The following is an 18,793-nucleotide window of genomic DNA, read 5'->3' as shown; positions in this document are numbered from 1 at the left end:
TTTCACGACCTCTGAATTGCCCCAGAAGCATAGTACTATTCACTGAGAGAGAACTGGATCATTGCTGGTGCCTGCATATGTTCCTCCAGGGACCCCAGGTGTTCCTTTTTTAAAGCTCTTACTCCCCACAGGAAATAAATAAAAAGGAAAAAAATCTCCTGCTCAGAAACTCTACTCAATTTCTCATTTATTTCTCCTGCAGAGGGTCTGGTTACTATTCTTCATTCATTCCAAGCAAATTGTTATTCTCTGCAGTGCTGCACATTCTGTGTTCTGGAAGCATGACTTTAGGTTTCTCCAGAATCCTGAGTGCAAGAGAAACATATAGTTTTATCTCGAGTGGAACCTTCTGTGGGAAACAGTTCATTTTTCAGCCCACGCACATGGGAAATGAAGTCCCGGGATTCATATTAGGTTTTGTTGTGCAGTTGACATATGCACTGGACTTTGTTCAGGTGGTTAACATCCAAAGACCAAAATCAGTTTCTCAGGAAATGATAGTGTGCACACAATTTTCCATACTTCATAGTTTTATCTGTCTCATATGTTTGGCTCCAAACCACACTGAATATTAGATTTGGAGTAAGTCACTTGAACTCTCTGGGCTACAGTTTTCTCATCTGTGTAATTAAAGGACTGGATTTGATGATCTTTGAAATGTCTTCTGGTTCTAATCATCTATGAGCATAATTTCAATTTGCTGCATGAATAAACTGGCAGTGTATTAGATAACATGTAATTCAGGCTGGGCCTCCTGAAAATATCATAGAAATCTTTGGGATAATATACAAAGAAAGACATAGCTCTATAATGACTCCAACAACTCTTTGTTAATTCTACATTAGCTTGTAAGGCTGTGTTTACTGCAGAAACAATCAAGAGCAGTTGAAATAATATGGTGAGGAAGATATTAAAGTTAAATATTAATAAGTAAAAGTAACTAAAATTAAATCAAGGATTGGGGGTATAATGCTGAGTGGTAGAGCACTTGCCTAGCATGCATAAAGCCCTGGGGTTCAATCCCCAGCACTGCCAAAGCTTAAAAAAAAAAGTAAATTGAAGAAAAGGAAAGAAGCTGGACAGGAAAGAAAACTTAGCTGTCTAGTGTGTGTTTGGCATGCAGGAAGCCCTGGGTTCAATCCCCTGCACCCACTCAAAACTTCAAGTGAGAGGGCAGAAGAAAAAGCAAAGGATAAAAAGAAGAGACTATCCTAACAACTGCAGAGACGCTCTACCCTGCTTCCCTGTGTGCTGGCCACTACTTTAGCCTCTGTGTTGTCCAGACAGGGCTGAAATCACAGACATGGGAGTACATACTTTCTGACCCTTGGCTTAGCCTGGTTGGTCACTATGTGCCTTGTCTTTTGCTGAATGAACTCATAGATCTAACACCGTCAAATCATTCTAAATAGCATTCTGATCTATGATTGGATCCAGGAAGCCATATGGCATCTTCACTTTATAATTCTGGAAACTTTTACAGTTTTCCATAGGTCAGGAGGTGAGCTCACATGAATTACTGAGGGTGCTCTTGCACTACTTCTCAGGGAAGGGTTGGCTCAGGGGTCCAAAGGAGGAGTTAAACTGGTTGCAGCCAAGCAGAGGGCTAGCCCTCCCAGGCAGGCAGAGTCAGGGTGCGTGAGATACTGATTTGAAAACTCAGAGGTGTTAGGACTCTTTCTTTTCAGTTATCTTTTGGGGGACTATTTTCTACAGAATAAAAATAGTGTCAGAGAGAAGAAGAGCATCAGTGAAAGCTCAGTTGTGGGACCTTACCCTGTTTTATTGCTCTAGCAGAAGTTGTTTCCAGAGCCATAATAATGACTTTGGTTGCTGATTTCTAGTTCTTCAGCACAACCTCTGTGCATTTCCCTGCTGACACTGTTACTGTCTTCATCTGATAAAGGTGAATTTTCCTGATTTAAATCCAGTTCTTTTCTCATCTGTAGTTCATGCCATGTGGCTATGATGTCAGCCCTCAAGTATGTGTTTGGGAGGAAAGAGATGGCTTCTTGTCATTACTTTGACTCCCTCCCTCTGCACTCTGTTACTGCCTTCATCCAGATGTTCCTGGGGAAACAGGAATGAAAGAAATAACAAGTATAATATTACTGGATAGCAACTCATAAGAAGTTCTTAGTAAGTGATTAGGAGATGAGGTTTTCAGTGCTTGATGACTGAAAGCACAAAACACTTGAATCCCAAGAGAATATAATTAGTTAAATTTGCCAATTTAATTTGAAATTTTATATTCTATTAAAATATATTGCATATATGTAAATGGATAATCCTACTGATAGGGTACTTTAAAAGTATAAACAAGAGCAGAGACATCTAATTAATTCATTTTCAACTTTAATATTAGATAAAAACTTATATAGTATCGAATCCATTGTTTTTCACACTGTAAATTCATGACTCATTCATGACTGCATTTGCTCAAAGTATGGAATAGAATTGAAAATAGCATGAAGGTATCAGAGTTATCACACAAAGTTAGGTATCACTTCATGAAATTTGTTTGTAGTATGTCTGTGTGAGCATGATTGATACAAATATCATTTTTTATGGTATCAAGGAAGCTCAAAACAAAGATCTCAACCAAGTAACTTTTTTCCTTATCTCTCTCTTTCCCCTTCCTCCACACCTCTCATGCATGTGTGTGGTACTGAGGATCAAACCCAAGGTCTTTCACATGCCAGGCAAGCACTCTACCACTAAGCTACATCTTTAGACCTAGTCCAAATAAATTTTAAATGAAGAAGAAAGAAGTTAGAATGTTGAATTTTTCTTCGCAAGAATACATGGCTGGTTGGTTTAGGAGCCAAACTAAACAATCAAGTCTCAACATGTAATCCATGTCTTCTGCCATGTGTCTCGACTTGCTCTTGGAAATTCCCTAGATGAACTGCACCTGGTGCAATTGGTAACATTCATTTCAGGGCTACTTCTCATATTTTCTGCAAAGAGAAATGACCAAGAATGATCAAAAACACCTTGATATAGGGTAAAAGTGAGCCCTACAGGGCCTTCCCAACTTCTTCATCCCCAGCCCAAAGACACCTCCCCCCCTCCCCTGTGATATACATACACTGGGGTTTAGTGCTATTTTTTCACCAGTCATCCTGGAATAAGCCCCCAGAAGACATTTAGGAGTAGGAAGTTAAGAAATGATAAATTAGAGGGCTAGAAAGGTTTATTTAGAAGAAATGTATAGAGAGAATTATTCTACTTTAAACTACAATCTTGTAAGGACAGCATTCTCAGACTCTAATGTTCATAAGAAACTTGGGGAGGATGGAAGTGCATTATTACAACTTTGGGTATTAGGGTTTCATCCAGAAATTTTGATTAAGATAGAGATGACTAGGGTAGATTTTTTTTTTTTGCTCAGAAATTCAAGTGGAGCTCATGAAGTTTGTCTTTATACTTCATTAAAGACCCTGAAAGTCAAGTCTTGGAGTGTAAATCTCTGTAAAATCCTAAGAGAAAATGGCAAATGGCACTAGTAGGAAGTGCTGTTCATGATACTGTGAAAGGAAGCCTTGAGGGAACATCAGGTCTCCATATCCAGCTTGATATTAATGTGGACTACTCTGGGCAAATCATAATTCTCTCCTATTCTTTCTACCTTGAATTCTGAATTTTCTGCTTAGATACTTGGATATCTTTCTTCTGGAAAGGAATTTTAGTAAGTCTATTTGTCTCCAAAAGATTCACTTTCTAATTGGTTAGTGTTTTCTTGTATTATGGCACATACAGCTATCCTAGCTCTTCCCAGATTGGTTCATTTATCTTATCTAATTTGTTAAATGTCTTGGCCCTTTGAATAAAAATGGTGAACAGAATGTTGATTTGTGACATTTCTAGTCCCCCTACTTGTCTTCATTCCCAAGTTGACATTTCCTCTCTAAAGTAACTTGGATTCATTAAAGAGCACAGGATTTGGAAATCGAGGACTTGAATTCAAATTTTATCTTGGCCATGTCTAAGTGCTTTTCAAAGCATAATCTCTAGGGATCTCAGATCCTTCATCCACAGCTCTTTAAAAATGGAGATGATAGAGCCTGGCTGTTTCGCAAAATCAGTGAAAATAAAAAGAAGAAAAATGTGATGAAATTCAATGTTAAAATGATATTATAGCTATAAAGGACTACCCTGACTTTGGCAGATTTAAAATATAATTACTCATGTCCAAGCACAATTTTGTAGCAGCTGCTTTGCTGTGAAGGAAAAGAAAAAAGCAACAACTGTGACCATCTAGCAGCAAACTGTAGAAAATGTTAGACTTAAGTTAGGAAGGCCTCATCTTTCTAAGGAAGAAATTGAACCTGTAATTATATCTTCCCTGGAGTCTTTGCTTTAAGGAATGTTAAACAAAACATGGCAATAAAAACCCATGATGGTTCCTTGGGTTGGCTGTTTATTTCCCACATATCTGGAAAATCTGAGCCATATGGATTCATTCAGAAACAAAAAGTCTCATAAGTGATTTTAGAAATCATGTTTATAGATGGTTTCTTTCTTTCTTCTTTTTCTTTTTCTTTTTTTTTAGTGTGGGGGACAGGTACTAGGAATTGAACTCAGGGGCACTCAGGCACTGAGCTATCCCTATTTTTTTTGTGTGTGTGTGTGTGTGTGTGTGTGTGCATGCATGTATTTTATTTAGAGACAGGGTCTAAGCGATGCTGGCTTTGAACTTGGGATCCTCTTGCCTCAGGCTCCTGAGCTGCTGGGATTACAGGCATGCACCACTGTGCCTGGATCCATAATGTGATTGGACAATCACATAAATTATCCCATAAGGCAAGTAGGGGAGCTGGTAGACTACTTACCCAAGATCTACAGTCTATGTATGCAATGCACTTCCACAGGATGGGTGCCTCCTATTCCTGTGGTCTAATCTTTTGGGACTGACCTGTTTCCATTGACCTCATGCTTAATGCTATGCAAGAATTTATTTGAAAATGCTTAGTGAAGGCAAAGGAACATTATCACTTTTTAGAAAAACTTAGTTTTGTGATTTTATAATGATACACAAGGGACATTTACATATTTTCACTTCTTAATTCTTTTTAAAAGTTGATCAGAGGGAAAAATTTGGGAGTTCTGCCAACAATTGTCTTTGATCTTCAGAAACAGGCTTTTCCATTACTCCCGTTGATACAGGGGCTGGAAGAATTGTACTTTTCTTCTTCATTTCTTTGTCAGTTTTCTTAGACCATAATAACAGGTCAACTGTTATTGGATGTGAATTTTCCTTTAGCAACATAAGATAAAACAGTGAGCACTGATGTATTTTTATGTTTGCATTTTAGATTGATATAAAAAGCACCATGACAACATGAATATCCTTTTATGGGAACACATTCAAACTTAATTATTTGTTACAAATTAATTATCTTCTTGCAAAGCACAAGAAGAAACTAAAGCTTAGCAGTACTGTTTTTCAGTATTATTATTATTATTTTACAAGGTGGTGTTTTTTTTTTTTTTTTTGGAGGTGCCAGGGATCAAACTTTAGGGCCTTACACATCCTCTAGGTAAGTATTCTACTACTGAGCTTTAAGATTATTTTAGAAAGAGCCATTTTACTGTTTAGAGAAGAAAAGTAAGCTACTTTATAGATTTCAATTTCAGGTAAGAGAAGCTTCTAACTTTTCAAGGAATAGTACAGACAACTATTGTTTTTCTCTTTAAAAATCATACATTTGAGTCTCATAAAACTTCAGTATAATTTTAACATTATTAAATAGTCTAATATTTAATATTGACAATAGAGGTCTCTTCAAAATGAATATTTTTTATTTTAATTTTATTTTTTACTCATTGGATATCTGAATTAGAATTTTCTAGATTTCCTCTAGAGAACTGAATCTTTACACAAACCTTTTAAACTTTTAATATAACAGAGATTTTTATTCTGTAATTTCACAAGACAAAACTTATCCATCATTATAACAAATATGTAGACCCATTTAATCACCTCTCCATTTAAGAACACTCTATCACCCAAGAAAACTTCCTAGTGTCTGTTTGGACAGTCACCTCTGTCACATCCTCCATTCCAGCTGCTGCAGACCTCCTTCCTGTCACTGTAGATTAGTTTTTACTGTTAAAAGCAAACATGCATGGGCACACTCTGTATATACCCTTTTGGGTCTGGCTTCTTTCATTCAGTGTAATGCACCCCAAATTTTTTCATGTTTTATTTATTAGTAGTTCTCTTTATTGCTTATAGCCTTCCATTACATGGATGTATCATAATTTGATTACCCATTTACCTGTTGTTAGAATAGTTGAGTAGTGTCCACTTTTCCACTATTTTGAAAAAAGTTGCTATGAAGATTGATGTGCAAGTGTTTTGTGGATTTTTCAGTGAAGGAGTTGCTTAGGAATAGAATTTTCCCCAAAGTTTTTATATCATTTCATGTATTCTAAATGAATGAGAATTCCACTTTGCCACATCTTGGCCACTTCTTGATACTGTCAATCTGTTTATTATCAGCCTCTAGTCATTGTGTGGAAGAATCATGTGGTTTTTATTTGCATTTCCCATGTGACTAATAGTGCTGAGTGCCTTTCTGTGGACTTTTTGACAATTCATGTACTTCCTTTTGTCAGGGGTCCATTAATAGGAACAATTTTGCTCATTTTTGTTTGTGTTGTTTTCTCATTATTGAGTCATATGTTATCTATTCTGGATGGAAGTAGGTCCTTCATCAGATAAATATATGGCGGCTTTTTCCTCACAATGACTAACCTTTTCTTTCTCTGAATGTTATCGTTTGAAGAGCAGAAGTCCAATAGATCCTTTTTCTTTTCCCTGTTGTGTTTACTGGGTTTTGTATCGTGTGTAAGAAATGTGCCTGCCAAAGTTAGGAAGATTTTCTCCATGCATTCCTCTAGAAAGTTTTATGTTTGAAGTTTTATATCTAATGACTCATTTTTATTTGATTTTCCAATTTTCTGTAAGTTAGATATCTAAGCCTGTTTCATTGGCAAATGGTATTTAACTGATGAGGTACCATTTGGTGAAAAGATTCTTTCTTCTCTTTCTCCCCCACTGAATTGCCTTTGCAGTATTGTTGAAAATCACTTGCCCACATACATGTGTGTGCTTCTGGAATCTCTATTCAATCCCACTGATGTATATATTTATCCTTATAACAAAAGGACACTACATTTCTTAAAATTATTTAATTTTAAGGTGTACCTTAAAATTTGAGAGTTTAAAACTTCCACATTGGTCCTTTTTTTTTTATTTTCCCAAATTGTTTTTGACTATTCTAGATCCTCTCCATTTCCATATTTAGAAGCAGTTTTTCAATTTGCCCCTCCTCCCCAAACCTGTTGGGAATTTCATTGAAATTGTAGATAGATTAGGAACAAAGGACCTCTCAAATTGAGTCTTGCCATCCATGATCATATTTTACCTCTCCATTTATTCAGATTTTCTCTAATCTCTTCCTATAGTGTCTTAAAGCTTTTAGTGTAGAGTGTTTGCATTCCCACTGAACTTTGTGTTTTATGCTGTTATAGATAGCATATGAAATTTTATATTCCAGTTTGGCTAACATGTGCCACTTAAATTGATGTTTAGCTATTTATCCCATATACAGTATCCTCACTAAGTTATTCTGATAGATTTTTATTAGATTCTTTAGTATATTTTACAGATATGATCATAACTGTGAATAAGGACAGTTTTATTTTTTCCTTTCTCTGTCTTTCTCTCTGTCTTACAGTAATAACTAGGGACTTGCTGTACAGTGTTAAATAAGAAGAACAAGACTGGTCACATTGGCCCATTTCTTAATCTTGGAAGGAAAACATTTACTCCTTTGCTGTCTAAGCATGATGGTGGTCTTTTCATAGATACCTTTTATCAGGTTGAGAAGTTCCTTTCTATTTGTACATGCTGAGAGTTTTTATCAGGGAGGGGTTTTTAATGTTTCAATGATTTTTCTGCATCTTCTGTTGATCACAAGTCTTTTTAAAATCCTATTAATATGGCACATTATATTGATTAATTTTAAAATATCAAAACAATTATGCATGCCTAGGATAAACTCTACTTGGTTATGACACATTGTAATTTTTATGTCCCTCTGCAGTTGTTAAGTTAAATTTGTTAAGGATTTTTGAATCTATGTTTTTTTTTTTTCTTTCATCAATGTTGATACAATTCTTTTGATTTTAACATTTTTTTTCCCCAAAGAACTGATTTTTGGCATGGTTAATTTTCTCTGTTGATTTTTGTTTTCTGTTTAATTGACTTTTGTTCTCATCTATGTTATTTTTTTTCTTTTAATTATTGGATATGTTTGCTTTTCTTTTGGTTTCTCTAGATGAAAATAAACTAATTTTATTTTCTTATACAGAAAATATATATGTCGTTAAGCACTGTCTTTTCCTTCATATCCCAGATTTTGGTAATCTTCATCAATTTAAAGCTTTTAGCATTTTCTAATGCCCTTGTGATTTCTTCTTTGATCTATGAATTATTTATAATCTGTTTTTTAAATTCCAAGTATTTGTAGTTTTTCAAAACATCTTACTGATTTATAATTCAATTTCATTCATTTAAAGAAAACCGTTTAAGTTTTCAATTATTTAAAATTTATTGAAACCTGTGTTACAGTCTAGCACTTCACCTATGTTGCTGTACATTTCATGTACACTTGGAAATCTGAGTAGTCTACTATTTATAAGAGTGCTATTCTTCAATGGCCAATTAGGTTAAGTTGGTTGGTACAGTTATTGTTGATACAATTGGATTTGGCATGCCATCATGATTTTTTTTCCCAATGTCTCTTCTGTTACTATTTCTGTTACTATTTCCTGTCATTTTTGTTTATCTGCAGAGTATTTTATTATTCCATTCTATTTCTTTTAATGGATTTTTAATAATACCTCTTTGGTTTGGTTTGGTTAGATTTAATAATGCTGTGGATTTATACTTTACACCTTGTACTTCATTTTTCACATCTAACACTTCATATTCTACAATCTCCCCTTCCCACTTTACAAATGTAATAATCTCATGATAGTGTGATTTAACCTGTCCCTTTCTCTTTGCTATTTTAATTATATCTTTTCTTTCTCTATATATTATAAACTCTACCTTACTATTATTTTTGCTTTAAATCTGACCAATTACCTTGTACTGATGTAGGCTTTTATTTAAAAAATATTAAAGGTGTATTTGTGAAACTTTCTAGGTGTTTCCCACGGCCCTCTGATTTGGTAGGTCTCAATCTCCAAGCTATATCATTTCTGCAAGTCTTTTTTTGGTGGCGAGCAGTACTGGGGATTGAACTCAGGCCACTCAACCACTGAACCACATCCCCAGCCCTATTTTGTATTGTATTTAGAGACAGGGCCTCACTGAGTACTTTAGTGCCTCATCATTGCTGAGGCTGGCTTTGAACTCGAGATCCTCCTGCTTCAGCCTCCAGAGCCGCTGGGATTATAGGCCTATGCCACTGCACCAGGCTATTCCTATAAATCTTTTTTAAGAGTCACACTTACACACTGGTAGGGAACCTCTAAAGAAGGCCTGCTCTTGGCCAAGGTCTTCACTTATAAAGTGTGACCTTTTAGATGCCTCAATTGAATTTGTGGGGTGTAGATAAAGTACTTCCTTTCTGGCTCAGAAAGTTGCCCTGACCACAAACATGTTGTTTCTGTTTCCAGACTACCAGTATCAGCTCTCTGGTGTGCTCACTCTTTGTTACTCAGCCCAGGCTCTGCCAAGACTGATGGGAGCCCTAGCCAGACATCTGGCTCTCCTCTCTCTCTCCTTCTTCCACCCAGTAGCTTTCCTTATGTTTCTAGGCAGTGCTAAACTCAGATCTCGGCTTCCTCTGCTTCATATGACTGTCATTCACTACTTTGGCTTCAGCTCACTGCTGTGGTCAGAAAATTCTGCTAAGTTCTAGAACCAAAGAAATCAAGAGTCTAGCTCATAAGTTTCCTTTCCATCTAGAACAGCAATCTTATATTGCTTATTGTCCAAAATTTTGCTTGGTTTTATATTTGTTAAGAAAAGGAGCATTTGGGGTAAAAATGGGAGTTCATAACCCACTTGAGTCAAATATATGAAAGATGATATGTCATGAGCTTTGTAATGTTTTGAACAACCAATTAAAAAAAAAGAAAAGAAAAGGGGCTAATTCAGTACGAATTGATTGTCATGGCTGGAAGCACAGATTCTTATTTTTAGATTGAATAAACATGACAAAATATTAAAGAACCTCAAACAATCCAGAAAAGAGGATAGAAAGAGAAAGGAAATGTGTGGTGATAAAAATAGCCTGAAAGAGAAGAACTGGGTTAGGTAGAGAGGGTAGAAGAACATTAGGTACGTGTGTGCTTGCTTTGGCAGCACATATACTAAAACAGAGAAGATTGGCATAGCCCCTGTGCAAGAATGGCATGCAGATTTGTGAGATGCTCCATATTTTTGCTAAGTGAAATAAACCAATCCCCAAAAACCAAAGGCTAAATGTTCTCTCTGACATGTGAATGCTAACACACAATAAAGAGGGATTAGGGAAGAATAAAAAATTCATTGAATTAGACAAAAGGGAATGAGGCAAGGGAAGGGAATGCGAATAGGAAAGACAGTAGAATGAATTGGACATAACTTTCCTATATTCCTATATAAATATACAACCAGTGAAACTCCATATCGTGTACAACCACAAAAATGGGAAGTTATACTCCATGTATGTAAAATATATCAAAATACATTCTACTGTAATATATTACTAAAAAGAAAAAATAAAAACATTTTGAAAATAATTAATAGTAACCAAAAAAATTAGGTCCATTTCCCACCCCTTCAGTCTTCAACACATTATATAATGCACTTTTAACAAATGTTACTGGGACCTGATCTGGAACAAGTTCTGTGGTAAGTAACAATTAATCACGGTTAATAGGACCTTTTTCATATCCTAAGTGGGAGAAATGTACTCACATAAAAACAATTACAAAAAATATGTTTGGCTATCAAATTGCTATTTTCATAAAATTTTATTGAGTATAGAGAAGTTAATTCTGCTTGGCTGAGAAAGTTTTCACAGATGTGATATTTGAACTGGACTTTAAATGACAGGGATGAATTTATTTGTTGAAGAATGTGCAAGGGAGGAGGGAAAATTATTTGGTAAAGCATTTCAGACAAATGAACAGTATGAAGGTCACTCCAACACATCAAACACTGCGGTCTACCTTTGAGCCAGCAACGACAAGGAATCTTCATGTATGATTCAAAGTTAGGGATGAACAAACTCCCACCAACTACCAGAATGATCACTGGCATACAACCTAGACATAAGAAAATTGCCCATCATTACTATTCAAAATGGCATTTAGTCAGGCTTCCCTCCCAGGGAACCCAATTATATGTAACATTCTCCTGCAGACTCATTGAAAGTTTCATTAGAGATTTACAATACTTGCCCTCTGGGAGCAGAGTAGGTAAGCAAGGAGAATTCTCTCTTTAGTACAAGAGAGTTGGACAGATAATTTGCTCAAAATATTTGACTTGCTGGCTAAAGCTGTAACTTTTCTGTGTGGGGGTCAGTGGATCTGACAGTTGTGTTAATTCAGGGATCCTGGGTCATAGCTTTCATTGAATGTCCTTTTAATCCATGGATTTTTTTTAATCTTACTAATACTCATTACTGAGTCTGAAATATTTAGTATGCAATCTCTGTATGGCTTTCCCTCCCCCCCCCCTCTGTCTTCCTTACTGACTTTTCCTCTTTCCTTCTCCCTTATGGAAAAATCTTGGCAGACTATAGAACAGTAAGCTTTGGGAGTCGAATATAACGTTGGTGGTTCAATATCACTGTGGATTCCTTCAATAAAGTAAAGCCTTGATTTTATAGAGAATAAAACCAAATATTTATTAAATTTTCTTTACCCTGAGGGCTACACATAGATAGTAGAACCTATAATATTTTATTATGCATCTTTGTACTCCCAATACCTGTGATGACTGTTTTTCTTCAGAATACAATTATCTAGCAGCAGTTGGGGAAATAGCATAACTAAACAGCTTCATTTTATTTCACTTGCAATAGAGTATAGTAGCTTATTCTTTCCCAAAATCTTTAAGTCAGAGACCTCTGTCTATTCCTGAACCCTAGGTTTAGGTCATTGCTGGATGCAATTGAAGATACATTTAAAAAGCCTCCAAATTAGGTTTTTGTTTTTATAAAATACCTCATATTTGGAGAGCATAGGTGACTGAGTGGATTAGTTATTAAATACAGAATCTGAAGGACTGCATAGGTAAAGTTGAAAGCTAGTCAACTAGAACAGTTGATATTTACTTAGGACATATCATTGTCCAGGTACTCAGCTAGATAGTTTATATGAATAATTTAACTTATTCCTCATGATTTATACTTTATTACACCTCTTCTATCCTGAAATATAATGATAATTACTATATTTATTGGACATACATGGTGGACTGAGCACTTTAATTTCATTATTACTAATTCTTACATACTTATCTCCAGAGGTACAAAAAACTCTCCAATTTTGAGATGGGGGAACTAAGGCTCAGGGAGGTGTTGTAGCTTGCCCGAGTTTGCAGAGCTTATCAATGGTGGAAAAGAGCTTTGATTCAAGGTCACTCTGGTCTCCATGCCATGTCTTCTACTCTTCACTCCATGGCTGAGGGGACTGTTATTTCTCATGAATATGTTCTTTGGTGGAAACAATTTCAAAGTAAGATTATGAAAAGAAGAGCTGAACTGAATTATTTCTAAGGCCCTTCTGAGATTTCTAAATTGAAGCCAATTTTAATGTACTTTGCATGGACTAGAAAAATTAGGACACTCTCAAGATAAGAAAAGTAGCCCTTTCAAGATATATGTAACTATTTCTATCATGTGGCTAAGTGTGCTGCTAATAATTGTTTTGCCTCTGAGATTCCAAAAACTTCCTTTCAAAATGAAATCATTATCTGAACATTTCAGGGAGGCCTACTGAAAATCAAGAACATAGGCACAAATACTGAAGTATATCCTACTGAATGTATTATAAATGTAGCATAATGTTTTCTGTTTTCTCTCTTGTGGTTTGTTTCTTATTACAGCATGCTTGGAAGACTACACAGATTCCTCTGGGATGATAAGTTCTCCAAACTTCCCCAATAATTACCCCAATAACTTGGAATGCATTTATAGGATCACAGTGGAACCCAATCAACAGATTGCATTGCACTTCACAAACTTCTCCTTGGAGGAAGGCATTAATGGAAATTGCATAGGAGATTTTGTGGAAATCAGGTAATCGCTTTAATTATTTCGAAATAATCTCTGTCATCATTTATCTTTATTAATAATCATTCCTGGAAAGATTAAGAAAAAATACATGAACATTCTTTGTAAAGCTCCCTGCTATGCTATGTAATTCCTTAGAAGAGATAAAATTTGTCATTTGAAGCCTGACAGAAGAAATAGAAAAAAATTACATAAAAGTCAGTGGTTATTCTGATGTAATACTTTTTTAGGGAATGTTTAGAAATGAACTTCAGATTTTTATCTGGGCAAAGAGAACAGATGTATTACCACTTTTAAATGAAATACTTGCTATTGTTGAATACCTACTTTCTTTATGTAAACTTAATTTAAATTTTAGGCTATTTACTGTCCATTTGATCTAGTTATGTCACAAAAATGAAGGCATGATAGCAACCTCATATTAAAGTTTTCACAAAGTTTTTTGTTTATAAATAATGAACCCAGGCACAGTGACACACACCTGTAATCCCAGTGGCTGGGGAGGCAGGAGGATCACAAATTTGAAGCTAGCCTCAGCAATTCAGCGAGTCGCTAAGCAACTCAGTGAGACCCTGTCTCTAAATAAAATATAAAAAAGGGCTAGGGACGCTACACAGTGGTTAAGCACCCCTGGTTTCAACCCGGTATCAAAAATTTAAAAAAAAGAAACTTTAGGCCTGTGGATGTCAGTGTAAGGCATCTTTCTTTCATTGCCTGGCATTATGAAAGTGTATTTCAAAAATTATACAGTGAAGGCATATGAACTTATACATTGATATCTCTCCTTTGTATTACATCAAGTTAAATTAAGCTAATCATTTTGGTATATATCTGCATCAAATGTTTTATTTGTCATTTCACATCTGGAATCTTACAACATTTATAAAATTTTATTGTATTATATAAAGTAAGAAACTAAAGCAAAAAATTGCTAATACAGCATGCTAAAATGACATAATTTTCTTAATTTACAACAACGAATCATTGGGATCTAATGTTGAATGAATCATCATGTTTTGTTTGTTTGAAATAAAGTACAGATTATAAATTAGATTTAAGACGCCAAAAAGTTCTTAGGGAAATAACTATTTCCAGAATTTTTCAAATATATCAAATATGATACATTAAATTTTGAAAATTTCCAAATTAGAAGAAAAAACATTTAAGATTTCTCTGTAAAACTAAGCAATACTTGTTTATACTGTTAATAATTATGGTTTCTGTACTCCATATTTTCTGAAGTTTTTGCCAGAGGCTTTGAGAAGAAAAGATTGAACACATTCTCTCAGTTTGCAAGTGGTTATATAAGATGTCATGCCAGCCGTAAATGATAGTTCTTCTTTATTACATCACTCAAATACTATTTAACAAAGCCAAAATTGAAAACTCAATATTTTGTTTTTTAAAGTCATTTTGAGAGAAGTTGACTGATTTGATAAACTGGTCGACTGTAATCCTGTAGTTTAAATAATGTTAAATGTTTATCCAGTAGTATTGTCAATAATCTAATAAATTTTCATTTCTATATTCTGCCATAGAGATGGAGGCTATGAAACTTCACCATTCCTGGGAACATACTGTGGATCAAATCTACCTCCAAGAATCATCTCTCACAGTAACAAACTGTGGTTAGAATTCAAAAGTGACCCGATATTCACAGAGTCTGGGTTCTCTGCTTACTGGGATGGATCACTAACAGGTAAAGATCAAGGAGCTGCCTTGGACAGAAGAATTCAATCTGATTGGTTTCCTGATTCTTGGATTGTCATTCTAGGTCTATCATCACTTGTCTACTTTTTTTCTAACTATGTTTTATCATTCATCTTTCTACTAAACTTCAACATAGCAAATATTTTTTTAATTTACAGTAGAATTAAAAACGGAATTAACAACTGGGTTTGGCAGTGCACACCTATAATCTCAGCTGCTTGGGAGGCTGAGGTAAGAGGATTGTGAGTTCAAAGCCAGCCTCAGCAATGGCAAGGAGCCAAGCAACTCAGTGAGTCCCTGTCTCTAAATAAAATACAAAATAGGGTTGGGCATGTGGCTCAGTGGTTGAGTACCCCTGAGTTCAATCCCCAGTACCAAAACAAACAAACAACAACAACAACAAAACCCAGCAGCCATGTATTTTGAAGGACAAAGGGAAAAATTCTAGTTCTTTGGCATATGTCATGGGGCTATCCTCTTGATCAGAAAAGGAAAGTCCATTGATGTGAATTGTGATGATAGACTAACTACTTTTCTGGGATGTGGTTTTGCTTCGCACATTGATTTAAAGAGAAGTGCCAGTTCAATATAGAAAGAAATTTCAATTTTATAAAAAAGGAAAGGGTAGGCATCTTTCCATTTCTTTCTCTTGTCATGCAGTTTCTTTCTCCTATAGGTTGTGGAGGCAATCTTACCACTTCCACTGGCATATTCACATCCCCGAACTACCCAATGCCCTACTACCACAGCTCTGAATGCTACTGGTGGTTGAAATCCAGCCACGGCAGCCCATTTGAACTGGAATTCAAAGACTTCCACTTGGAGCATCATCCAAACTGCTCTTGGGATTATCTGGCGGTATTTATAGTATTTCAATTGAGCTACTCACTGCTCTGTTCTCATTAAAATACACATAATGCATTTATTTTTATTTTTGATTTTCAGGAAAGGGGAGCATTTAAGCAGGACATCCACATAAGAAATTTAAGCAAAATAAAAACTTTAAAGAAAGTTGGTGAAAATATTAATCTTCTAAATACAGTATTACCAAATAACTTGATACAACATGTTTGTAAAACATTTTGAATATGAACTGTTAAGTTGTGGTTAAAAGGGGTTATATAATGGGTTATTACCATCCTCTACATAATTTCTATAGGTGTATTAAAAACATAGTAATTTAGAGAACTATTTTGGCGAATTAAAGAAGATAATTAGAGTCATCCAACTGTGACTTTTTGTCATACCAGCAATTCACCATGGTCCACTAAAAATATGAAAAACTACTAAAGTTTCACAAATTATAAACTAGGGAATCAAAAATAAAGGATCATTGATGTTAGCAATGACCTCAAAATATGTATTAGACTTTCATTTTCAATGTATGTGATGTCATTATCCTGACATCACATACTTATTACTGTGATGGCTAAGTTGTCTGAGTTCATGGTCTGAGTTTATAGTACTATGGCAAATTTTTAAAAGATATTTTATTTCAGGGCTATTCTTTTGTCATATATATATATATATATATATATATATATATATATATATATATATAATTTTTTTCCTTGCCAGAGTCTAATGAGTATTTTTTCTCTATTTATTCAGCGTCCTTTAGATTTCATATAGCCACAACCATCTAATATTTTAAATATTTTATTAAAGATCTATGATGGCCCAAGTACCAGCTCTCATCTGTTAACTCAGCTTTGTGGGGATGAAAAACCGCCTCTGATCCGTTCTAGTGGAGACAACATGTTATTAAAACTGAGGACTAATGAAGGTCAGCAAGGAGGTGGCTTCGAGGTCAAATACTGGCAGAGTAAGTAGGTATGACAGTCACTCGGTGTCTAGAGTGGGACATCAGACCCTTGATGAAACTGAGAGCAGAATAACCCATGGGTTTGAGCCATTGAAATTAATCTTAGTTTCTTGTGTGAATTTTTTAAATTTAAAATTTCTTCCTCATATGAGGAGAAAATGCTTATTTATTAAATTTAATCTCCTATAAGTAAATCATTGACCAACTATAAACAATTAAAAGAGTATGTAATATCTTGAGACTGCTAGAATCCAGCTAAGGATCACTGTAATGGCGATTAGTACTTTTTCAGGTGTATCACACATTACAATCTTCTCATTAGACATTATTCCTTTGTACGAAGTAGTCTCCCACCCTAGGTTTGGTCCTCTACCTTAAAACACACCTTAATTTTACAGGAAGCTGTGGTCTTTGTGAGTAGGCACATTTGTTTTTACCGGGGTCCGGTAGAGATACTATTTTTAAATCTTGCTTCCCCATAAGGCAATGTGGCTGAATCAAAGGGGCATTGAAGAAAATATTAAAGATAGAAGAATGAATGAAATATAACTATCTTATGTTCATATGTTAATACACGACCAGTGAAATTCCAGATCATGTACAACCACAAGATGGGATCCTAATTAGGATAAGTTACACTCATGTATATATAATATGTCAAAATACACTCTACTGCCATGTATATCTAAAAAGAACAAATTTAAAAAAACTTTTAAATATCCACAACCCTGAGGTGTGTCCTGGCCCCTACCCCTTGAGGAGGTCATTTTCTTCTCTGGGCTTCCAGAATTTCTTTTCATTTCCTACAATGAAGAGATTAAATTAGATAATCTCTTCAACTCTTTTCTCACTGGAGAATTAAATGTTTTTTGAAGTTAGTTTCAAAATGAGCATTCATAAAAACAAGGTTTCTTTGACTTCATGTTATTTAACAAATACTTGTATTTTTGGAAGTATAAGTCCTTGCCCCACTAAATTTAAATGGATCCATAATTTTGACACAGTTATCTAAAAACGGAATTGAAAGTCACAAAATTATATGTCACATACACAGTATCCCTTGGATGTTGAAAGAATATTCATGTCTAGCCTTGATTTATGCATGGATTTGAAGATTCACATTCACTTATATATATTTGACCGAATTCTTAATAGTTTTGAATAATGCATTTTAATATATAGCTTTGTTCCTCAGAAGTTCATCATTATTATGTATACCAAAAAAATCATTCAGGTTCTATTAGGGATACATCTATTAGGTGTAGCTTATAATTATTTCTTTAATTTTATTATTGTGTGCTAGTTCATTTCATAGTTACATTAAGATTTTTTATGAGATGACTCCTCCTTTTCTTTTTATTCCTGTAATATTTAATTTTTCTCTCTGACTTTCAGAATACTTAAGGAGCAAATTAGTATTCCTTAAAGGTAAAATCAGAAGTGACCTGTCAAATTTTGTATAAAATTTGCCATTTGAAATTGGAGGTTTGCAGATAATAGAATGTGTGAGAAATGAGAGCAACCCGTATGGCTGACTGAATCCATTTTTCTCTGTTTTTCTCATCGGGGTATATGATATCTGTGTGCCTAATAGGTGTAACCTCTTGAAAGCATCGAAAACAACATCAGTCTTTAAAAAGCTTTTTGCAGACAAAACTGGGACCCAAAGATTTTTAAAGAGGGATGGTTTGAATATTAACCTTGTTCCACCAAAGGAAGAATTTGAAGAGACACAAAGGCATACTTTTCTAAACCCTAAGTTTATCAGTGGTGTTCTAGGCACCTTTCAGAATACAGTGTGACCTCATGAATATAACTATGCACCATACTTTTCAGAGACACCTCTTTCAATATAAGGTTTAATTTTCTGCTTTCTTTTATTGCACACCATAAAGACAACATGAAAAATACTTGAGAAGAGGTATGTATATGCCTCGTTCCAGTCATT

The 18,793-nt window shown here is 34.9% G+C and overlaps 1 protein-coding gene and 1 pseudogene across 1 annotated transcript in view; both read left to right on the top strand.

Moving 5' to 3' along the window:
* Cubn (cubilin) overlaps nt 1–18,793 on the top strand; it is a 280,054-nt gene that overhangs the window by 62,348 nt on the left and 198,913 nt on the right. Inside the window, exons 23-26 of the mRNA XM_026408130.2 lie at nt 13,124–13,316; nt 14,849–15,009; nt 15,697–15,878; nt 16,689–16,845. Coding sequence (XP_026263915.2) covers nt 13,124–13,316; nt 14,849–15,009; nt 15,697–15,878; nt 16,689–16,845 — 693 coding nt within the window. The remainder of the gene's footprint in view (nt 1–13,123; nt 13,317–14,848; nt 15,010–15,696; nt 15,879–16,688; nt 16,846–18,793) is intronic.
* Nucleotides 10,375–10,470, top strand: LOC113196317 (U6 spliceosomal RNA; annotated as a pseudogene).

Source organism: Urocitellus parryii, chromosome 9, assembly GCF_045843805.1.
Source record: "Urocitellus parryii isolate mUroPar1 chromosome 9, mUroPar1.hap1, whole genome shotgun sequence".
NCBI classification, from domain to species: Eukaryota; Metazoa; Chordata; class Mammalia; order Rodentia; family Sciuridae; genus Urocitellus; species Urocitellus parryii.
The sequence above is the reverse complement of the archived record's forward strand: the minus strand, read 5'-3'. Positions and strand labels throughout refer to the sequence as shown.